Here is a 22,866-nt window from a genome sequence, read left to right on the forward strand (position 1 = left end):
TACATTATATTTAAAATAGAACGTATTTATACGTTCTTGGTATCAAATTAGTTACTGTTAGATTCACTGAGGGACAAAAAAAAAATACATCAGTATTACAGTATTTTATTTCTCTCCCTTTATTTGGGCATGTTACAGGTTGGTTCGTGGAAGAAAAAAAAAGTTCCATCAGATCCGCTGACATCCACCACCAGGAGTCATGCATGATGATCACCAATATTGAGCCAGAAAAGCTTTGCAGTGGAACCTCCAAAGTTGGTAGATTTCCAAGTTGCACTAATTCCATTTTCTTCCCATAAGAAGGGATGTTAACTCAAGGTGTCATTTTGAGCCTAGTTGAGTTAACAGTAGTAGTGTTTGTTTTTAACCGTAAAAGTCAATTTCATTTGATCGGGTACAGGCTTCAAAATGTACATACAGTAAAATGATAAACGTTCAAAACAAATGGCAAGCAACAAGGGCAATGAGATTTTCATGAAAAATCAAAAATCAGACACTGCAACACAAGGACTGATTGAGTAGGCTATCATCATCATCAAACACATTTTATTCAGCTGCACATAATCACTACTTTAAGAAAACAGTTCATTAAATTGATAAAAGCAGGAACTACATTATCCATTCAGTTGGATAATGGCCTAAAGTCAGACTTGGCTACTAAATCCATTTAGATTAGGTAATTAAGAGAGCTGCAATATTTATTTGATCAGATGAAGTATGTGATGATTAAGGGATTGACGTGAATCGTTAGAAGATGGCATCTGAGAGCCAACATTTGCCTCGTAAAAGCTATTATACGGCGCCATAAACACATAAGCGCAGATTGAGAGCACGCTTCAAGCCGTCGAGACATTCAAGCAATTAAAGCGCCTTATGAGCTTTCTGTCCAGGTGACATCATTTTGCAACTCTCGTGTCATTCGCTGATGAATACCTCATGATGGCGCGGTAGTAAACAGGACCAACTCGCTTAATCATAGGATTCTCCCGTTAGCGGGTACGTTAAAATATACGGCGGACAACCTGTAAATGTGTCGCTGCGACTAATGATGTTTTTTTTTTTTTAAGTAAAAACATCTGGGTTGGTTTTATAGAGCTCATATTGACATTATTTGATCATTTTGTCTCTCGCGTGATCAATGTAACGAAAGGCCTGATTATTGGATGCTTCTGAAAGATTATCCCGAGCGACTATCACGTGGCGTGCGATGTGTTAAAGAGTCATTTTCCCTCCCGAATCTGCTCGGAAAACCGTCTGGGTCGACTATTGTAAATGTTAGACTAGGAAGATAGACAATTAAGAAGCAACTTTCGCTGTTGCCGAACATATTTTGAGGGGACTGCTTGAGTGTTTGTATAACGTGCATTACCACGCAAAGATAATCGGGCTGATTTTGAACCCGATTCCCCTCTTCTAATCATGGCAAAGGACCGGTTATCATATCGATATGTCTCTGAAAGATTATCCTGAGCGATTATCTTGTGGTGTGGGGTGTGTTAGGAATTCTTTTTCCCTTCACCAATCTGCCCAGAAAATGGTCTGGCCCGATAATCGTAGATGTTAAACTTGTTGAATATTCACAATTGCAAAACACAGAACCTCCTATCTGCAGGATTTTCTGATTGGCGGATTTCACCTTAGCAAACAGCATTCTGGAAGGAAATGTTATTTTGTTTGTTTTTTCAAGAAAGTTTTTTTTCTCCCCCAGATAAGTCATTCACCACAAAAAAAAATTGCAAGAAGATTTTGAAACTACAATGTAGTTCTGAGACAAGCTAACAGTTAGCCTATGTCTGGAAGGAAACGTTATTTATAGTTTTCTCAATAACGCCCCCCCCCCCTCACAGATAAGTAATTTACCACAAGAAAAATTACAAGATTTTGTAGTTCTACATTGTCAAGCTAACAGTTAGCCTCTGTTTAGCCTATCTTAATCTATTCCTTCTTTGTATTTTTCCAGCAATTTGGATGCCCTGTGGCACTATGCTGCCTCTTACAGGTCAGTTTTGGTAGTACATCATCAGCTATTGTTATACAAGCACTGTAAGGACACACACGGCGATTTATTTTCTCGTCACAAATGCGTGTGGGAGTACACCGCAATCAAACAATTGGAACATCAGTGGATTAGGCTTTATGAAACTATATGGGGGGGAAAAGCTAAATATGTTGATAAAAAATATAGAAAAAAAGAAAAAATTCTGATCCACTAGCACCAGGTGTGTTCCTGGAAGAACATCAAGCACACAAAAAAAAAGTGGGTTCACACACATGAAAAAGATGAAAAACTATGTAAGAGTTGCTGCAGAATGATTGTTTCGATTTAAAATTCTTTGTGGGAGTTAACAGATTTCATAACTGCATGATCTGAACCGTGACTTTGGTGCAAACCCGAACTAAAAGCACACAAACTGTACAAGCATGTATAAAAATGTAAAGCAACACAAATATGTCACTCACAGAACAAATGGGACGTATATCAGTTTGGAGCAAAGACATTTAAAGGCACATTCTGCGATATTTCCTATTGCATTCCCGTGATTGCGTCTGACGCGGACGTGCGGCGTTTTCGGAAATGCGGAGCTTCTGCGGTCAGTCTTCAGCGTAACGCGCCAGCAAAGTGAGATGCCAATCTCAGCATGCACACAATTACACATCTCGGAGCACCTGAATGCAATAAATGTGACATCTGCAGGTGCTTTGCGTTTTATAGCTACTGTTGTAGGATTTACACCCTTTCGTGTAGACTTCAAACTCTTCAGCTTTTTCTGTCTTAGAAAATGTTAAAAAAAAAAATATATATATATATAATACAGTCACATACGATTGAGCTTGTGGTGAAAAATGAACTAGAAGTAAAATTATATAAAAAGGTACATACTGATATCACGTTCATTTCAGAGGAGGCGTTACTACCGTATTTCCTCAAATAGTGCCCGTTTCTCTGAAATACAATTCCAATCCACTTAAAATCAGGTACATGTACACATATAATGTACGTAATTGGATCAATTCTGAGCTTGAAGGCCTGATTATCATAAAATCACCCCAAAAATATTTTGAGAGATTAGCCGGTGCACCCTAAAGGCGAATTATTGAACCAATTTAAGATTACAAATTTCATTGTTGACCAACTTGAAAAAAAAATACTTCAATCGGTAACACACGATTGAATTAAGTTAGTCCAAAGTGAATATATTAAGTTTAATTATGAGTTTATTTAATTTAATATTTAGGATTAGAGTCACTTTGAATTAACTTAATTCAGTGAGAATATATTAAATGTAATGAACTCGTAATTAATATATTCACTTTGGACTAACTTAATTAAATCGCATGTTACCAATTGAAGCGATTTTTATAAGTTGGTCAACAATTTAATTAAAAATTTTAAGTTGCTTTAACAATTCTCTATTTAGAGTGTATAATTAAAAGTATGGTGTTCCACAGGGCTCAATTATAGGGCCTCTACTGTTTTCGTTGTATCTGCTCACCCTTGGATTCCATTTTAAGAAAGCAGCTGTGGTTGTTTTAAAGTGCGCTATAAGTAGGTTGTATGCAGAGTGATCTTTTCCTCACTGATCTTCACAATCTTAAACAAGTTTGAAAGTTACGATTCGCAAATCGAAATGTTTACCAGTTTGGAAGCTTGCTTAAGCTGACAAATAGAGAAGGCAGCAACTGCCATGTTGTTGCTGTTTGCACACCGATGTTCTTGTCACAGTTAACTGTGGTACCCATTTGAAGTCTGTTACTAACCAAAACAGCAGCACCTACCATGACACGTAAACAAGATGAAGTGTGGGTTTTTGCCGCACGTTGTGTTATATTCATGCTGTCTTGTCTTACATTATGTGGAGACAGATGATTAGCATTCTGCTAGCTTATTTGTACCTTATTTATTTGGAGTAAACAAACGGCCACGCGCACTGTTTTTGGACATACGGTATTGCAATATGACTACTATCTTGTGATTAGGGCTGCACAATATATCAAAAAATATATATCAATATCGCGATATTAGGCCATGCAAAATGCATATCGCAAAGACATCAAGTTTCATATGGAATTGTATCTAAATTTGACCAGTCAGACGCAACCTCAAATGTGCATTGCGATCTATTATCTAGGGTAATTGCAATTAATTAACTAAGAATACCTTGAGCTAGCTTATTTTGCCCCATGAAAAAATTTAATTGTTTCATTAAATAATAAAAAATGTATTTCTTTAGGCACGTTAAATATCGCAATAATATTGATATCGCTATATTCAACAACTACATCGCATATTTTTCCAATATCGTGCAACCCTACTTGTTATTTCTGAAAACCAAGCTATTAACACGTCAAACGTCTCGCTAACGTGCTGAATGTAAAATGTGCAGGTGTCACGCGTGTTACCGTAGCTGTTTATTTAACGCGGGAAGCGGCAGGTCTGCAGGTCTGAACTGGCCGCGCTGTCAATTTACTCGGCTGCAGGTGGTGCAGACTGACGAGCTGGGCGGCTTCCGCATGTAGCCCGAACCACTCTTCCGCTAAATGCGGCGCCCGTCCAGGTCACACGCAATCAGCGACGTCAACGCGGAAAAGAAGGCGACGTAGGAAATCTCGCCGACTGTGCCTTTAAAATCGCCCGACGGATGCAAAATCGGAGAAATGCGTTCAAAGCGCGAGGTCGTCTACTTCTTCTCCACCTTCAGCGTCTTCACATAACCCCACAGGTCCGTGACCACCTGCGGCAGACGGGGAAGAAGGGTACAAACAGAAAGACAAGCGTGAGAGACATGACTCACTTTTGCTAACATGTTTTTGGGACTTGAGATCGGGGCTGTCGGGGAGCGACGGGGGCTTGGGTGGGGGCAGTAGTACATACCAGAGTACATGAGTAGGTGCTTCAGGTCTGACAAATCTCAGCCCGGGCTGATGAAACTAAAGCATTTCCACAGATGTTTCTCTACGCAGCGGGATCAACAAGCGCTCTCTCTCTCTCTCTCTCTCTCTCTCTCTCTCTCTCTCTCGCCCCCCACCCCAACCCACCAGCCACGGCTGGGACCTTGCTACACTTGAAAGGGTTTTCACCTTTTCTCTACACTGCATTTTTCAGCTAAACTCCACTCACACACAAATGGCAAAAGATACATTTAGCGTCAAGAATCTATGCTTCAAACTTGGTCGCAATCGAATAAAATCTTCAAGACGTTGGTTTTTGACGGACCCGTCTGGAAGTTGGACAAAATGGCTGTTTCAAAACAAAATGGTTGCTTTCCATTGTTTCTCCGGGTTTAATGTTGAGCCATCAAAGCTTACTGCTGTGGCTCCACGCATTATATTTATATTTATTTAGGGTTGCTCAATTATGGAAAAAATATTAATCAAGATTATTTTGGTAATAATTGAAATCACGATTAGTACAATCATTTATTTTTTGGTACAAAACATGAACATGTTTAAATGTAAAAATAAAAAACAAAAAATATGAAGACAAATACAATTCTTTGAAACATTATAATTATACAGTTCCTTTTGGATAAAACAAAATGTATTAAATTAGTTATTTTAAAATAAAATAAAAAGGTGCAAATATATAAAATTAGACAACTAAAAAAATTTGTATTAATAATCTTTTTTTTTTTTTACGATTATGCTGATTTTGTAATTGTGAAGTGTAATAATTGAATTTCAATTAATTGCACAGCCTTTATTATTATTATTTTTTTAGCAATTTAGCAACATCTGTTGAGTACACAGTGGTGCAATTAGATATGAGGGCCTTGACGTACGTACGAGTGCACTTCAGACCCCCACCACTAGATAGCGCAAGTAAACTTTATAAACAAGTGTGGTCATGAAACAAATTAAACTCATATCTCAAGGCACCAAGGTATATAGTTCTAATTCTGTTCCAATTGTACAATTCTTCAAACTTTGTTGCAATGCAAAAACAGAAACTAAAATCTTTGGCTAATTAGTGCCGAGTATGGCTCAAATTTGGTAGCAAATATTTAAAAATATTTTTTTTGAATGACCCACTGGAATGTGCTAAATTCTCATAAAATGGCTGCTTGAAGCACACCGGCAGGAAAGTGGCTTACTTTTTTTATGAGTCATCAAATTGTGCTGCCATACGAAACTAAAATCTCCCTCTTGCGCCAATCATCTGTCGAGTACATGTAAATGAAATTTGGTAGCAATCGAACAAAATCTCGAGCACAAGTAGTTGTAACTATAAGCGTTGTTTTCCCGGCTTTTTGTGGTACTCGTGATAGACATGCCTCCCAAATTCCCTCTGAAGTGAAACTGGCTTTCGGGGTGGGATTTTCAAGTTGGGAGTCTTTGAGTATGAGAAAGCCCTCAAAATGGTAATTTATGTTTCTTAAGAATAACAATGATGAAACGAAGCAATTTCAAAACCGTAAATAATAAACGTCCAAACAGTCCTGGATACACTACGAATATCTGACACTTTGCAGAAGTCTTAGAAGCTTCTTTGAGTGATTCACTAGTAAATAAAAGGCAATGGGCTGTTGTTTTGCCACTAAAATGACAAGGAAGATGTGGAAAAGATTTAGTTTGTGCATTGAGCTGGTCAAAGGCCTTGAATGTGAATGTGAGACTGGTACCATCCGCATACCACCAGTCCCTTCATTAAGGCTACAAAAGACACACTCTCCACTAAATCACTGGGAAAGAGTCGGACTTGGCAGGTGTACTCCCGTTCCGCCTCAACACGGGCCGAGCCCACAGACACAAAATGGATATAATTCAAAGAGAACACGGCGTCCTGGAGAGATGTGTGTGTGTGTGTGTGTGTGTGTGTGTGTGTGTGTGTGTGTGTGGAGAGCATAATGCATGTCAACCGTGTGAGGAACAATGGCGCATTCCTGTGAATCCATCATGGCGAAGAGCTCTTACGGCTTCAAATGAAGCCAAAGGGCTCTTGACCCTGCAACTGCAAAGAGTCCGAGCAAAACGGACAGCCGGTTACCAATGTTGCGGCAGCTGGACCTTGAATGGCACCAAGGTCGCGCGATTCACAACATTTCCTGGAAAAATACACTCGGCTTCCAGCTACTGTCATACTTGATGAAACGCAAGACTTCAGCATATCTTGAGCGCGAGAATATCCAAAACAGCGCTTCTTAAACTTTTTTTGGGGGAGGGGGGGGGGGGGATTTTTTTTTTCAAAAGGAGGTCCTCATAATCAGAAGTCCAATTAAATACTACCATGTGCGCGCCTCAACGCCACGTCAAATTATTTTAACCTAAATTTTAATGACCTGTTTAATAGAGAGGAACTTTAAAGGGATACTTGACTCATTGAGCTATTTTCAGCACTTGAAAGTGAATATTTTGTCCAGAACTTCATTATTTTTTCATGTACAATTAATACCTTTAAAAACAAATGTCCCACTTGCTGTCAACTGACATCACCTGTGCTGATGAAGTGGGTAACGACCAATCACGGCTCACCTGTTTTCTGGGTTTGGTCAGCAAAACTGAGACATGATTGGTCGTTACCAACTTCCTCAGCACAGGTGATGTCATCTTCAGTCGACGGCAAGTAGAAAAATTCGTTTTTAAAAGGTATTAATTGTACATGGAAAAATAATATCAAATTAATTACAGACAAAATATTAATTTTTTACTGCTGAAAATGGCTCAATGAGTCACGTATCCCTTTAATAGATTTCATTGAACATAACTATTTATCTATTATTGCCAGCTGACTACTTCCACTAATAAATTTCTACTGGTGCCTGTCAGCACACACCTGCCTCCATTTCAGGTGTCTCTGATTAACCCCCCAAATAAAGTTCACATGTTCTAGTATGCTTTTCCTGACATTTTGTACTTATATCTTACAGTGCAAGCTATGGTCTGGAGAGACAAGAGGGATTCCACAGCATCACTGTTCAAAGGTCTCAGGCAAGTGTAGACTTTTTATATCCACTCATATTCATCTAATGGGTATAAAAGTCATATTCAAAACTTGTGGCTGTGCATCGATCACGAAAACAAAACAAAAAAAACAACGTGTTGGGAGACTCAAAATGTTTTTGGGGAAAAAAGGAGGCTCTGAAGGCAAGAAATAGTCTCAGTTGGCTCTGGGTTCTAAACCCATGAACGATCAGCAAACACGTCACCAAAAAAATACATCAGATGTGCCCCAGTCACTTACTTGTTTATCTGCGATTTTAAAGGAACTCTTGACAAAGTTCTCAAACTTCTGCTCCGTCTTGGGCAGCGGTCTCCCCTGATGCCAGAAGACAGTAAATCAGCGAGTCGGCCAAGCGGCAGACACTCAATTAAGAGCGGCAATCTGCGAGGTTGAGAATAGCGGGCTGTACCTCTTTGGCTGCCGTCAACAACTTGGTCTTTATCTCAGCCAAAGACGGAGATTTAGACTGGCCGGCCTGCGCTTTGTCTTTTCCTGGAACAGGTGTCTGGAAAAATATATTGTCCAGATAAGACAGGCTGATTGGGACGTCAAATGGAGATTTGCAGAGTTGCAGATTCAAAAGATGACATATTAGAGCAATATTTCTTCTTTATTTCTGTACTATTTGAATAGCATCTGTCCTGCTTATGGTGTATAAAATGGAGGACTTTCTAAGTGGTGATGGATTGATATTATGAGCATCGCAGAAAGAGCTCGAGCCGCAGCCCCAATCGTGACCTATTTAGTCTGGCCTGTGTTTATAGCCTTGGCATGAGTACGCAGCTGGACGGAGATAAAAGAAGGACAAGGGACGACAAAATGTACCCTAATTACAACAGCTTTTTTATTTTATTTTTCTGAATACATCAGGTACAAATTAATACTTGCGAGTCGGGGAGGGCGAGCCTCGTCGTTCCACTTGTTGAAATTTCCATCAATGGCAAATCCACAGAAATGAAAGACACGTGCCACAGAGCAACATGTGTGTTTAAGTATGTCCTTTTCTCCCCCCCCCAAAATGTCTTTCTTTCTGTTCAATACCTTGAATCTTCGGTGATCTCATGGACACTATTACAAGGAACTCGATTTCTGTAGAAATTGCGTGCGAATGCTAAGAGCTGAATGCTAATGAAGTAAATTGAAACGTTAATTATGTGAAAATTACAAAGTATTAATTGTCGTTAAAAGATAAATGAACACATGATAAATAATGAACCCAGGAGGCGTGAATTTTTGAAGCAAGGTGAAATATATATGGAAAAGTGTTATCTGGAAGTACCCTCGATTCATTTAGATGGAAAAGTGGAACTAATGATAAAAAATGGAAAAATGCCCCAAAACTTCACTCAATAGCGCCACCTAGGCATGCAGTACCCTCCATTCATTGAGATGGTAAAGTGGAACTATGATAGTCAGTATATACATGTATAACCCTTAGCATAAGATGTACAGTGGGAGGTGGGATTTGAACCCGTGACCTCCTGGTTACTGGACAATGCAATTTGCCAAGTGCGCCACTGAGCTGTGAATGTATGGAAGTGGGCGTGGAAAGTGGGACTTAGAAAAAGTTGAATGTCAGTCCCATTGAAAATAAATAGGGAAAAGTTGATATTTAACGTTAAATTGTGCGAGTCCTGTAAGTAATGTGGACTCAGATGATAAATACCCCGGAAGGCGTGAATTTTTGAAGCAAGTTGATATTTGAACAGTGTAAATCGGAAGTATTATGTGGAAGTCGTTTCTCTGCAAAAGAGTGAGGAGAATAAAAATCACAATAACATAACTGTGTCATTCGCAGTCCAACAAGTGCGTTCACACTCACACACACACACAAACGACATACTGGATGCAAGTGGATGTTACACAAGCCAACGAGCTTGTCCCTGCATGCAACGGCAGCGTGGAATCCAAAGAAATTGCAGGGTTACATCGATAGCCAAAGACAAAAGCGGGCAGAAGCAAAAAGAGACTCATGGAAGACGACTGCACAGCAAACGCAGTCTTGGACGATCATGTTGTACTGTGGGTTCTGCTTCTGTGGTTCATGGTCACAGATGCGCAATATTTATTATCGGCGTTGAACGCCGAAAGATGTTTTACTGCCGACAATGATGTGATGAAGTCGATTAATAGATGGTGTCATTGATATTTTTTCAGCACAGTACAATGGTCCCCATCCGAAACAGTTTCATGTAGACATTCCGACGGATCGCTTTTCACTTCTAATTAGGGATGGACGAGTACCGATAGCAGGTATCGTATCTGTGCCGATACGTGCCTTATTTTAAGGTAACGGTGGTCGTGACGGTGGCTGATACCAGTATCGGCCGCCCTCCAGTGGCCGTTTTACAATCAGGAACTAGAAATTAGAAATGAGCGTAATAGAAAATTGTAATTAACTCATTTGCTCCCTAAAAGTATAAATAAGTTATATTTTAAATATTAAATATATACGTTTTTTATGCTAGAGCATACAAATGGCTTTGATGCCGCCTCTGAATTGAAGAGAACGCTTGAAGCAACGGTAGTTATTACAAAAACGGCCAGCAGGTGGTAGCAGAGTATAAGAGATCAAACAGGGCTATGTTGCAAAAGGCTCTTTTCGCCACTGTTTTAAACAGATTTGTGAATAAAGATGAAATTTAGCTATACTCTAATACTAATTGCTGCAAAACAGAAACATACTTTTTTTCCTGATGAAAGGAGAGACTCTAATCTTTCTTTTGGTAGGTTCCATTTTCTTTATAGAAATAGAACACAATATTCTGAGGGCCTTGCAAAATCAGTCAAAATCCCGTAAAACAGCCGGGAGCAAAGGGTGTTGCTTCAGTGAAAATGGCTGCGAGTGAATGAGTTAATTTCATGCTATTTTAAGGAAAAATACTATATTGGGATTTATAGGTCTTTTTTTTTTTAATTATCTGTAATTTTTGTGGCGGGGGGGGGGGGATTTTGTGGTATTGGTATCTAGTATCGTAACTTCAAACAATGTTGGTTATTGTTGAACAAATGAATTTAATTATAAAGTAAATCAGTCTTTGGGTTGCATGCAATTCACAGAAGATGTTTTAATCTGCTATTGGGATTTGCTTGAGAAGAAAACTCCCTGATTGGCTTTCATGGTGCGGTCTTGCTCAGTCCAAGACATTTTTCTGTCCTTTTTAGAGCCAGAGCTGAGAGTGCAAACACCTGATTTCGTTCTGATCCCACTTGACAGCACGTGGACTGTATGGCGAAATATGCTGAATTTGATCAAAGTGTGCAGGATAGCAACCAAAGCTTAACAGGTTGATCCAATGTCAGACTTGCTTCTTCTGAACTCTACGGTGTAAAGTTATATAAAACGTCACGTCATTTGTTCAAGGCAGCGGTGTCTGAATTAAGGCAAGTCACTCAACACGAGTTGAAAACATGGACTCATCTCAGGAATATGATAAGAGATCATATTTTTAAGATTAGTCTATGTTTAAAAAATATTGTCATCCGTCGTCTTCTCCGTGAGACCTGTATTTTACGGCGTACATCAAAAGGCTGAAATAAAAAGAGAAAACTTGGCGCACGTGCACCCCACTACAGACAAAGAGCACATATGCTGCTGGCCAGCCAAATCCACTACATTTATTATTTACAGGCAGCTCTCCGCATAAGCCAACACCAAAGGCCAGCTGCGGACCTGAAACAGCTGATAAACACACCAGCTTTTTCATCTGGCCCAGACGCTGATTACAGATGCCACAAGACATGGAACTTAATCACAAGCACACTCTCATTTGACGCAATCTGTCGTCTTCAATCCAAAGCAAACACATGTTTTTGCAACACCTTTGCTCATCAAGTTGGCCCGGGGGGGAGGGGGGGGGGGGGGGTTTGGGTTGGGGGTGGGGTGGAGCCGCTCGACGATGAGTGCTCCGCAAAACCGCAATGTCTTGAAGAGATCTGGCTCAACATGACCAAGCAACCACAATCACAGATAAGTAGTGTGTTAAGTCAACCCTGGTTCTCTTAATCTCGCTGTGAGCGTATACGCGTAGACTTCAATCAAAAAGAACAGCCCACAATCCTTCACAAATAGGAGGCTAAAAACAACCCAAGCAAGAGGCAAAGCATAGCTTGTATTAAATAGCCGTTAAGTCGTACAATTAATTCAGGGATACATATTTTTTTCATTATTAAACACAGTGATGTGCACGCATTATTTTTGTTCACTTGGTGTTGCTATCTTCATGTTCTACTGTAGTATATGTGCCTGGGTGTATATGGTGAGTGACGTGGGTGGCGGCGAATGAGAGTGCAGAGTTTATGAGTTGTTGCCTGGGGTAAATCATGTATGAATTTGCTTATCACGTTTGTTTTCTGACCATTTCTTCAAAGAGATTTTACTTCAAACTTTTCTATAGTTGAATTATTCAATTAATTCTTTTAGCCCTATTAAACAATGGAAATACATATCAAAATTATTTATCCTTCAACTTGATATGGAGTAGGACTGATTATCGGCGCCGATATTGGGCATTTGGACGAATATCGGTATTGCCCTTTATTCAAAATTTGACGGTTAGAGTTATAACCATTTTAATTTCTGAGAACTACTTATTTAAATTTTCAGGTATTTTTTTTCTACTAATAATCAGCATCGGTATCGGCCCTGAAAGAAACATATCGGTCTATCTCTAATATGGAGAACATGAATGAAAATATTCAAACGACACATAGAGACAGGTTAGCGATCTTATCAGTGCCCATATACTGGTCCGGGGTCCCACGTAATGGTCAGGATGTGGTGCTTTATTTAATACAATAAACTAGTCGACAACATAAATGTTGCACTAAACCAACTTAGTACAAGTTAGCTCTTACTAATGCTGCTTGCTCGTGCAGGCGCAGACTCGTCTTTTTGTCAACAATGATGTCATGTAATATTTCTGGATACGAGGGTCATGTATGTCACTCAATGGGTTGGTCTTTTTTGAAAGTTCTCATGCACATTAGTTCCAATCTGACGAGTCATACCCACATAAAAAAAAAATCTTTACACTTAATGCTATCCAGATAGGCACCTGTTTTAACACATGTCAATCAGCTGCTAAAAACAATGAGTCATCCTCCGGGATAAGTCTGAGCAAAGTGGTTAACAACTTTACAACTCTGACGTCTGCTTTAAGGCATAACTTCTCCAAACTCATCAATCTAAAGAAAACCAGCTGGGAGATAAATGGACTTCGGATCGGCGCGACTTTGTTGATTCTCATGACAAGCCCAGTTACGCAAGAAGGTGCAGCGACACGCTGGGCCGCGAGAGGTGAGAACTGCAGTACTGGCAGCAGATCTGACGAGGCAATCTAATGACCAGTCACCTGCGTTTAGGAGAGAAAAAACAGACATCCACACCCTCTTCCTCGCTCCTTGGGGGCATCTGGAAGCGCAAGCTGCACTAGACATCAAACGCCGGTAATGAGAGCAATTGGGAGAAGGTGTGTCCAGGAAGCGAGGGGTGTGAAGAGCTTGTCAAGAGGGAACAGTTGTTGGGTACAAAAGGCGACACAAATAGGCGAAGCTCCACGGGCCGCAAATTCAAAGTGGTCGGACGGTATTGTCTGCTGATCCCCAGAGCGTCCTTCGGAAACAACCTTAAAAATATGTTTGCGGTTCAAGCAACCCAAAAATTGCCGCGAAAAAACTAAACGGCAGACTTCCCCTCCGTCTTTTTGGGTAGGGACTCTTGTGACCCTGTAGCTCCATTCAAGAGAGATGTGAAATTAGGTGTAAGGGAAACTTGACTCATTGAGCCATTTTCAGCAGTAAAAAGTTGATATTTTGTCCAGAATTAATGTGATAACTTCATCATTTTTCATAAACAATTTATACCTTTAAAAACGAATTGTCCCACTTGCTGTCGACTGAAGATGACATCACCTATGCTGAGGAAGTCCGTAACGACCAATCATGGCTCACCTATTTTCTGGGTTTGATCAGCAAACTGAGACATGATTGGTCATTACCTACTTCCTCAGCACAGGTGATGTCATCTTCAGTCGACAGCAAGTGGAGTTTTTTTTTTTTAAAGATATTAATTGCACAAGAAAAATAATGATTCGTTCTGGAGAAAATATTTTCTTTTTATTATAATAACTTTTTACTGCTGAAAATGGCTCAATGAATCAAGTATCCCTTTAAGTGGATACCGTTTCAAAAGAACCGGGGGTCCTGCCAGCAACTTCTATCAAACAAACAATTCAACCATGACAAACATGCCTGTAAAATTTTGTGAGCATTTGAGCAGATCCAACCTGGCCAAAAGGTGCTTGGAACATTTTTAAATATGACTGCCCAAGAAAGGAAAAAGCAATCCTCTACAGGCCTGCAAAAAATGCCAGTATAGACGGGAATTGAAAACCAAGAACTGTTCCAATTCCTAGGAATTGTTTGCTTTGGTTCTTAACGTTTCCAACATGATGCTATGGTGCGATATTACAGAAGCGTATTGCATTTACTTGGAAAACAAAATAAAAAAACTGCCCCCGTGTCCCACATGCAATACGCTTCCGTAGAAACTTAACTGTTAGCTTACTACAATCATGCCGATATATTCTATGCCGATATGTTCTCATACTTACCTTAACTGAGCCAGTAAAGTGATAATAGTCGAAGGTACGTTGGAGGTATGCGGAAAAGTGTCCGCCATTAGCGAGTCTGCAACAAGTCACTTCAGAGATTTAAAAAAAAATAATAATAAAACAAAAAAAAAATACAGAGCACCAGCTTCTGTTCTTCTCAGTATTTATTTTTTATATTTACCCCCCATTTTTCAGAATATTTTTCTATGACAGAAAAGCTGAAATAAAAACAAAATGAAACAAAAAAAAAACAAGCCCCCCCCCAAAAAAAAATTTGTCAGAAAAACAGGGGCAATGGAATACGCTTCCGTGCGATATAACCCTCTATTTGTTTATACAGTTATTTTGATGTGTGGAGTATTGTGTTAGCACTGTTGCTAATATTTGCTATTCTATTACATCATCCTTGCACCTCACTCTACATGGGCATGACTGATCAACACACACTTCATCCAACGTTAAAATTAGTATAACAGTTGGATTGATGTGCTTGTTATCATATCAATGATATATGTCATCTGTATTTAGATCTAGATCCCAAAAACTGATGTGTCTGGTTAATGTCGTTCAGATTTGGTAACAATTGGGTAGAATGTCGAGGCACAGCAGTTCTGGGGTAAAGTTCCTGCAGTGCAAATTATCACTCACCTTGGGAGTTATGTTCCTAGTGTTTCACAAAAATCACAACCTTTCCAGGGGTCAGATAAGCAGCAATTGGTCTGGGTGGTGTATTGTCTTTGCGGTGAACCGCCTTATCTTGGTTCCTGTCAAAGCCATTTGATCAAATGCTTATGCCAAACGTGCGGAGAAGCCAGCCAATTTGTTTTCTCCTGGTGTTGCATGTTGCCGTTGCGGGCTGGCGGGGTTGCATCAAAAGGAGGCTGCAACCCAAGACGTAGGGGTCGGGACACGGGGTCACGGGTTAAACCTTGCCCCAGGAAACCATTTTAGAGGTCAGGTGTGTTTGCTTAAGAGAGAGGCAGAGTTCAAGATTTGGGCTTTGAGAGGCGGCCGACCAAGACATTCCGCCATAGAAATTTGCTATCAGGTCGAGCTAATTACAATGCGCTTATCACATTCCAGAACACAAGGCAGCCAAAAATAATAATAATTCTTCCTATCTATTTGGAATTGAAGTAAATGCAAGCAGGTGGTCATTAATAAATAGTGGCATCGGCAATCGGTTAACATAAAATATCAAAATGTCTGAGAGCTGGTAATAAGGCATGACAACTTTTTGCTCATAGTGGGAATGTTAAAAAACATTCCCACATATGTTATTGTGATTTTTATTCTCCACTCTTTTTTTGCAGTGTAACAACTCCCACATAATACTTCCAATTTACACGTTCAAATTTCAACTTGCTTCAAAAATTCACGCCTCCTGTGTATATATCGTCTGATTTCACATTACTTAGAATAATAATTTAACCTTAAATATCAACTTTTCCCCATTCATGCTCAGTGGCGCAGTTGGTAAAGTGCATTGTCCAGTAACCAAGAGGTTGCAGGTTTGAATCCCACCTCCGACTATACATTGCAAATATATCCATAGCCATTATGATAAGTGATATACATGCATACCAACTGATTATCATATCAGCGAATGGTTTATAATTTGACTGAAATGATTTAAGCACATAATGCATTCAAATCTTAACATTCATCTTTTCAGCGTTCCCACGCAATTTCTGCAGAAAATTGCACTTTGTCTAGTTAAGTTGATGCTGTTGCAAGTTCACCAGTCAAAACTGTAACACAGGAATACTGTCTGTCCTTATGTACCTTGGTTTGTGGCTTAGCCCTCGATCCTGATGGTTTCGGCGCAGGGCCATTTTGTTTCATCTGAGTTTTGTTAGCCTTCTTCGATATTTCCGGGCCCTATGGGGCGGGAAAAAAAGGGGTGGGGGGGAATCTGAATTAACACAAACTCTGGAGAATTATTCTAAAAACGTTCAAAGACAACACAAATTAGCACAATTTTCTATGAATAAACACCTGCGTTGCCTCGCTAACATGCCAGAGGCCTTCCAATTAGGTTCCCATTGATAGAAATCACCTGCGCGATTATCTAATAACCCACATTTCCTGAACACCAAACCTTTCCTCGCCTCGGAGCGGGTTGCAGGTGTAATTGCCCGTGTTGACATAACGACTACAAGCCCATTATGCGTGTCATTTCCCGAAGCGATACCTCTGGAAAGATCAAGTGACGGCATTTACGAGACCTTCTCACCTGACGAGACGAGAACGCTTCAGTCATGACAACACACCTGTCATGTTTCAATATTGACGAGAGAACAGCGCATGCTGTAAACGAGGCGCGGTCAAAAAGATTGCAAACTCTTTGTGTTTATAATGCTTAACTTAGCGCTATATGTTTGAAATCACTATATTGCAAAAAAAGAAAATGTCGCCTGCATCTTAAATCTTTCCAAAACACTCCAACTTTTATGTTGTGTAAACGTTTGAGGCTTTTTACACTTGACCAATTAATTAGGTGTTCCTTGTAGAAAAGCTAATTGCTAGCATGACTCACAAGCACATTTAATAGCACATTCCGAGCTCAGTGAACGTTTACCTACTGGATGACAGGAGCTATATTGAAAGAACAGTAACAAAACTCACACAACTGACGACTGATCCTGAGGCACTTAACACAAAGACTAACTAATAGGTAGCCAATTAACTCATTCACTAAAGAAACCCCCTTCGCTCCCGGCTTTACTGGATTTTGACTGATTTTGCAAGCCCCACAGAATATTCTGTTTTATTGCTATCAAAACATGGAACCAACCAAAAGAAAGATTAGTGTCTCCTTTCATCAGGAAAAAAAGTATATTTGTATCAGTTTCCGTTGCGTAGCAATTAGCATTAGAATATAGCCAAGTTTCATCATTATACACAAATCTGTTGAAAACACTGGGAAAAAGAGCTTGTTGCAACATGGCCCTGGCTGATCTCTTATACTCTGCTGCCATCTGCTGGCCGTTTTTGTAATAACTACCAATGCTTCAAACATTCTCTCTGCACCAAAGCCTTCTTTCTATATGCTCTAGCATAAAAAAAAGCTAATATTTTTTTTTATAAATGTTATTGGGAGTGCGGGACAAAGTATTAAAAAATGTATTCATATGTTTTTGGGTTTGAATTAGTTAACAGCAAGCCGCTGTTAATTATACATTAAGGAATAAAGTTTAAAAAAAAATGCATATCTATGCATCTATAACTAACAAGTGAGTCGTGCATTTGGACCCTCCCTGTAAATTTAAGGCTACCTCAAACAAACAGAAGACATCTGAATAAAATCAAGACAATTTCGCAATGCTGTTTATTACATCTGTGGCATTTTTTCTTTTGTTGAAGGACTAAAGTGTAATTTTTAAGGATGAATAATTGGAAAATCTAACTTTTTAGGGATCAAAACACTGATTGATAAACCACATTCACATGCAGTTTCAGCCATAAAGAAAGGCATCTGCGTCATTCGCTAATCTCCATCTAGTGCTGTGGACAAGAAGTGTGACGATGTGGATCAAGGAGAAGACAACAGAATAACTCAACAGGTGACAGGCACGCTCAGCTGTCATCTGACCCCGAGGCCAGGATCGGCGCTCATGTCGCAGGTATGCGCATCTGCCCTGCTTTGATCTTTCGCCCTGGCATAGTTTTTCTCTCGACCCGCGTGTTTTTGTCAAAAGGAGGAGAAATCGCAGGCCGAAATTGGGCTGATACACACACATATGCACTTGAAAGTGATTGCGGAGACACGCAAAACGTGTTCAAAGGCGAGGGCCAGGTGCAAGGCTGAAATGGCACGAGAGACGATTAAACAAAAAAGAGCAATCATATTAACAGTGGGATGACAGAGGGACGAAGATATGCAGGCTTGCACAAAAAAAAGAAAGTAGTGCATGTGTGCAAACGAAGTAATCCTACATGGGTTATGACAATATAAACATCTACAGTGGAACCTACAAAGTGCAAAAATTTGGAACAATACAAAAAAAAAATCAAACAAAAGTTTGGAGTTCAAACCATCATCACGTGTGATGTCAGAAAATCCCGTGAGACTTCAGCTCAGGAAGTGGAGTGGAAGAGATACATGCCTGAGTGCCCACCAGGGCTTGCCACATAACAAGTGTCATGACAATCTGCTCTGATAAATTACACATTTACACTGTATTCGTTTTTAAAAATATTTTATTTTATGCTTTATTTAGGGTGCGTGCCTGGGACAGGGGGTGCGTCAACTGAGGCGGCATGCTGAAGGGAGTGCGTCGTTTCTTATTTCTAGAAAAATAAGTAGAAGGGTTAAAAACACCCATTTCATCTAGAAAATGTCATTTTAAAAATTTATACTTTTTAAAGAGTCTTTGCAGGGGGAAAACGGTGCACCATCTTCTAGAAAATGAAGTAGAAAGGTTGAAATATACCCATTTCATGTAGAAAATGTCATTTTAAAAACGAATACTTTTTGCCTGGGAGAGGGGTGCGTCAACTGAGGCGGCATGCTGAAGGGTTGTGTCACTTCTTATTTCTATAAAAGATTAAATATGACAATTTTGTGGAACTCAAAATTACTTTTTTGACATTTTCAGGTTTGGTTGTGACTTGAAAAATGATTACATACTGTAAAAACAGTTAGATAAAAAGTAACCCAATTATGGATCAAAAATGGACCGATCCACTTTATGGGTCAATTTGACCCAACTTTCTGGGTTGTTTTATACAAAATGACCCAATTTTTTGAGCCAAGTAAAGGATCTGACCAATATTTAGTTGTATAGATTTGTTTTACACTAAAAGACCCATTTCTTGACTCAAAATTGGGTCAAATTGGCCCAAGTAGAGGATCCATTTGGGTAAAAAGGTTAAATACAACCCTTGTTTTCTTTTTATAAAAAATTTGACTGCTTAAAAAAATTGGGAAAAGCTGCAAATGTGAATTATGGCACAAAAACTTTTTTTTTAAGGGGGGTATCTATAGTTAAGGTGCATGTTGTTGTTGTTTTGTTTTTCATCCCCCTCCCCCAAGTGTGAGTTTTAATTTAATACCTTGGAAGTCAATCGGTGTTCAGCTTCGGAGGTTCCACTGCAACTTGCTGGTATAAAAGAATCTGCACTTACTGCAAAAACCAGTACGTAAGAATAATGCATACATGTGTGCATTTGGGTGTGAGCGTAGTCATGAAATAGTGCCGTCCTGCTGGTGAGACAGTGAGAATTCCCGTAGATTACAGAGGAGAAATACAATCATTACACCACGCGAACCCTGTGTTTTACTCTGCAAAAACAGGTGGGCGCAAGAGTGAACAGGATGAAAAAGTTCCATGTTTTTTGACTCGTACAGGGCAGGGGGAAAAAAATGTGGTCGGTCAGTGGGTGCAGTGGTGGGAGGCGGGGCTGGAGGCAAATTAAATGTTGCCACAGGACACATACAGTCTGTGCGAGTTTGAATGAAGATGGAAGACTTGAGGAAGAAATGCTTTTGTGTGCAAGCTTCTGCCTATGCTGACACCAAGTGGACAAGTGAGGACTAACAGTCCATTTGACACATGCGGCTTTTTGTGATCAGATGGGTCCTATAACCAAATATAAAAACCTACTTTCAATTGAAATTAATTTATTTTATGAAGGCCAAATTAATTTGTAATGAACTAATCACAAAATTTGGACATTTGTCTTTTATGCAGGTTTTCCTCCTGCCTTGCTGCCATGGCAACAACTCATTTATTTGGACTAAGTCTACATGATTTTGGAATCAAATAATTAGTCATCCGATTAATCGTTGCAGCTTTAGTTTAAAATAATGTTAACAACAGAATGCAACTAATCCAAAATAACTATTCACTTAAAAACCACGACGAAATCGACTAGTCTTACTTTTTTTGCGGCCTTCTGGGGCGCGACTTCATTGTCATCACTCTCCTCATCCTCATCATCACTACAAAAGAACAAAAAATAATATAATGTTTGAGACTGGTAAGCTTGATGGGAAAACTATCATCAATTGGGGGGGAAGAGAAACATACTCATCATCGTCATCTTCCTCATCACTGTCTTCGTCAGAATCCATTTTTAGCTTTTTCTGCAAAAAACGAATGATAAGATGCAAACATAGATGAGAGGTTTTGCACACTTTGAAATAATTTATATGGATATCACAGTAATTTGCAAGCATTTTATTTGAAATGGCTCACCTGGAACAACTCAATGTGGCAAAGCAAGTATACTGCGATACAAATTTGACATAATGCTGAAAAAAAAATAGCCAAAAATTTGGCTGTATGCAATCGAAGAACCCATAAAATGTTTAAGCAGGGCAGACGTAGCGATAATTGGATCGATTTTTAGCCTGTTCCCCTTTCGATACATGTCCGCAATAGCGTGTTTATTTGAGGTCTCCATAATATAATCCTGTGTGTGCGTTAGAGGGATTTATTTCACCTTCCAGATCTTAGAAAACAACCACAGTAGTAAATGTAAAACATTCCATATGTATGATGGCAAACTGTGTGTGGTCAACTAAAACGGAACAATGATGATGACATCACGTCCATTTTATCACAAATTCCTCTGTGTGACCTTTGGACTCAAAAGCTATTATTCTGCAGGGGCAACAGGTGGATACACGGGTTAATTGTAACTTCTGCCATCTATTTTCAATTGTAAATGAATGACCGTTTTCTTGAAAATGAAGTGGACAAAAGTGACATTTGTAATTGACCACAGCTCACTTGATTGATTTCTCAGTGGCTGGGTTAAGAGTTGAGATGTTTAGCTTAATTTTCATGAGCAGCCGCTGAAAAAATAAATAAATAAAAAGGAATTGAGAGATCTACCTGTGAAACCTTCTTCCCAAACATCAGGCCAGCAGGACGTTTCACCGGTGACGTGTTGTGCTCTTCCTCTTCATTGTCTGAATCTTTAACACCTTAAGAAAAAGAACAACCAACAAATGAGCTTACATTATCCATCCATCTTCTATACCAGCTGTACTCATCACGTTTGCTTACACAAGGTACATTCACACTCAAAGCAAAAAATCCCCCCGCCCCCCCAATTAAGAACTTCTTGACATGTCAATTGTAATTTTGTCCCTAAATCAAAATTTAAAAAAAAAAGCTACAACTTATAAACGTTTAACAAATATGTAGCATGATACACACTAATGTATTCAGTTAGTCTGAACAAAAAGCATAACTAGATGTTGAATTTCATCACTTCCGTTATATTCTTTAAACAGTGCGTAGAATATTGAAAAGGGACAACTTGTGAATACTCACTGACAAAATGCTGTCCGCTAATGTGAACCGGTCCAGAGCCCGACAGGAGACGCAATGTTACCGGCGGTGTGATCTCAAATCCACCTAAACCCATCTAGGAAATTAAAACGTATATATATATATATTAAATTTACATTCAGCGCACACACAGGAAAACGCATGTCAAACGTTTCATTTTCTTTGGACTGGTTTTGACTCACAGAGGGCAAGACGGACGGCTTCAGAACAACCAGCGGTACTTTGGTGGCCTTTCCATCGTAAGTGAGGGCCTCCACCTCCACCATGTGGAACTTGTCCTCAGCCTCGGCTCCTAGGCAAGCCTGAAACAGCGGCAGTGTGCAGCATAAAACACAATTCACTATTACTACGCCACTGTTAACACCTCTTGTGGAAGCACAACAGGTATCCTTTAAAAAAGTAGTAAATTAATTTCCCCATATAGGCGAGTTAACCATGACCACGTGACTTTTTTTTTTTTTTTTTAAAAGATGGCAGATTAGCGCCAGTCGAGATAAATTGGCGCCAGTTGAATAGTGCGCGTGTCTTCGATTTATTTTGTTATTGTTGTTATTCTAAAACTTCCAAGCCTAGGCTACTCGTTTTAAGGACGCCTTACCGCTTTGAGGGACAGCTGTTGTTCCGTTTCGTCGTCGTCGACGTCAACTTTGTACTCCCGTTTGTCCGATTTGAGGGTACAACCTGGAGATAAATATTGGACATAAAACGAATGCTACGTGTGTGCACATCAAGCCGACAAAAACGTGGAGTAACTTGAGGTACGCCTGTTTGCCATTTTATGTCCTCCGGCTAGCTAACAATAGAGCACAACTAGAGCGATTAAATGAGCATGTTATACTATAAGCGTCTTTCAACTAGACATATTATGGGCGTCAGACGAAAATGCAACACATTTTTTTTGTTTTGGTTGTTTTGTTGAAGGCTAGAGCTCACCGAATAAATACATTTGCGGTCTGTTCATGTCTGAAATGTCATCCTCCATCTTTATTGTTGTGTGTGGTGTGGG

General features: G+C 39.6%; 2 protein-coding genes across 12 annotated transcripts in view; one reads left to right on the forward strand and one right to left on the reverse strand.

Annotated features, from left to right (window-relative positions):
* Positions 1 to 22,866, forward strand: part of LOC147168835 (uncharacterized) — an 82,621-nt gene that overhangs the window by 58,864 nt on the left and 891 nt on the right. For 4 of the 10 annotated variants that reach the window (XR_015096055.1, XR_015096051.1, XR_015096054.1 and 1 more), the window contains 2 exons: positions 7,866 to 7,926; positions 18,010 to 18,179. Coding sequence is in view for 5 of the 10 variants with exons in the window: in XM_086085868.1 (XP_085941994.1) it covers positions 7,866 to 7,965 (100 nt within the window). In the remaining 5 variants the exon portion in view is untranslated. Of the gene's footprint in view, positions 1 to 7,865; positions 8,126 to 18,009; positions 18,180 to 18,776; positions 19,228 to 22,866 lie in introns of those variants that run through there. The other 6 variants (XM_086085868.1, XM_086085866.1, XM_086085867.1 and 3 more) reach the window with 3 other exon arrangements.
* On the reverse strand, positions 530 to 22,862 carry npm1b (nucleophosmin 1b). 2 transcript variants are annotated; one of them, XM_086085858.1, is made up of 11 exons: positions 22,794 to 22,862; positions 22,459 to 22,541; positions 22,043 to 22,162; positions 21,843 to 21,936; positions 21,399 to 21,490; positions 20,589 to 20,644; positions 20,440 to 20,500; positions 16,339 to 16,434; positions 8,349 to 8,444; positions 8,180 to 8,254; positions 530 to 4,733 (listed from the first exon to the last, which is right to left on the reverse strand). In XM_086085858.1, exons 1-11 carry the CDS (start codon positions 22,840 to 22,842, stop codon positions 4,680 to 4,682), a joined length of 876 nt encoding a protein of 291 aa, XP_085941984.1. In that variant the 5' UTR covers positions 22,843 to 22,862; the 3' UTR covers positions 530 to 4,679. The 2 variants fall into 2 exon arrangements, with proteins under 2 accessions (XP_085941984.1, XP_085941985.1); XM_086085859.1 differs by lacking the exons at positions 8,180 to 8,254; positions 8,349 to 8,444.

Source organism: Leptonotus elevatus, chromosome 9 (assembly GCF_054856555.1).
Source record: "Leptonotus elevatus isolate MCC_2025b chromosome 9, RoL_Lele_1.0, whole genome shotgun sequence".
Classification (NCBI taxonomy): Eukaryota; Metazoa; Chordata; class Actinopteri; order Syngnathiformes; family Syngnathidae; genus Leptonotus; species Leptonotus elevatus.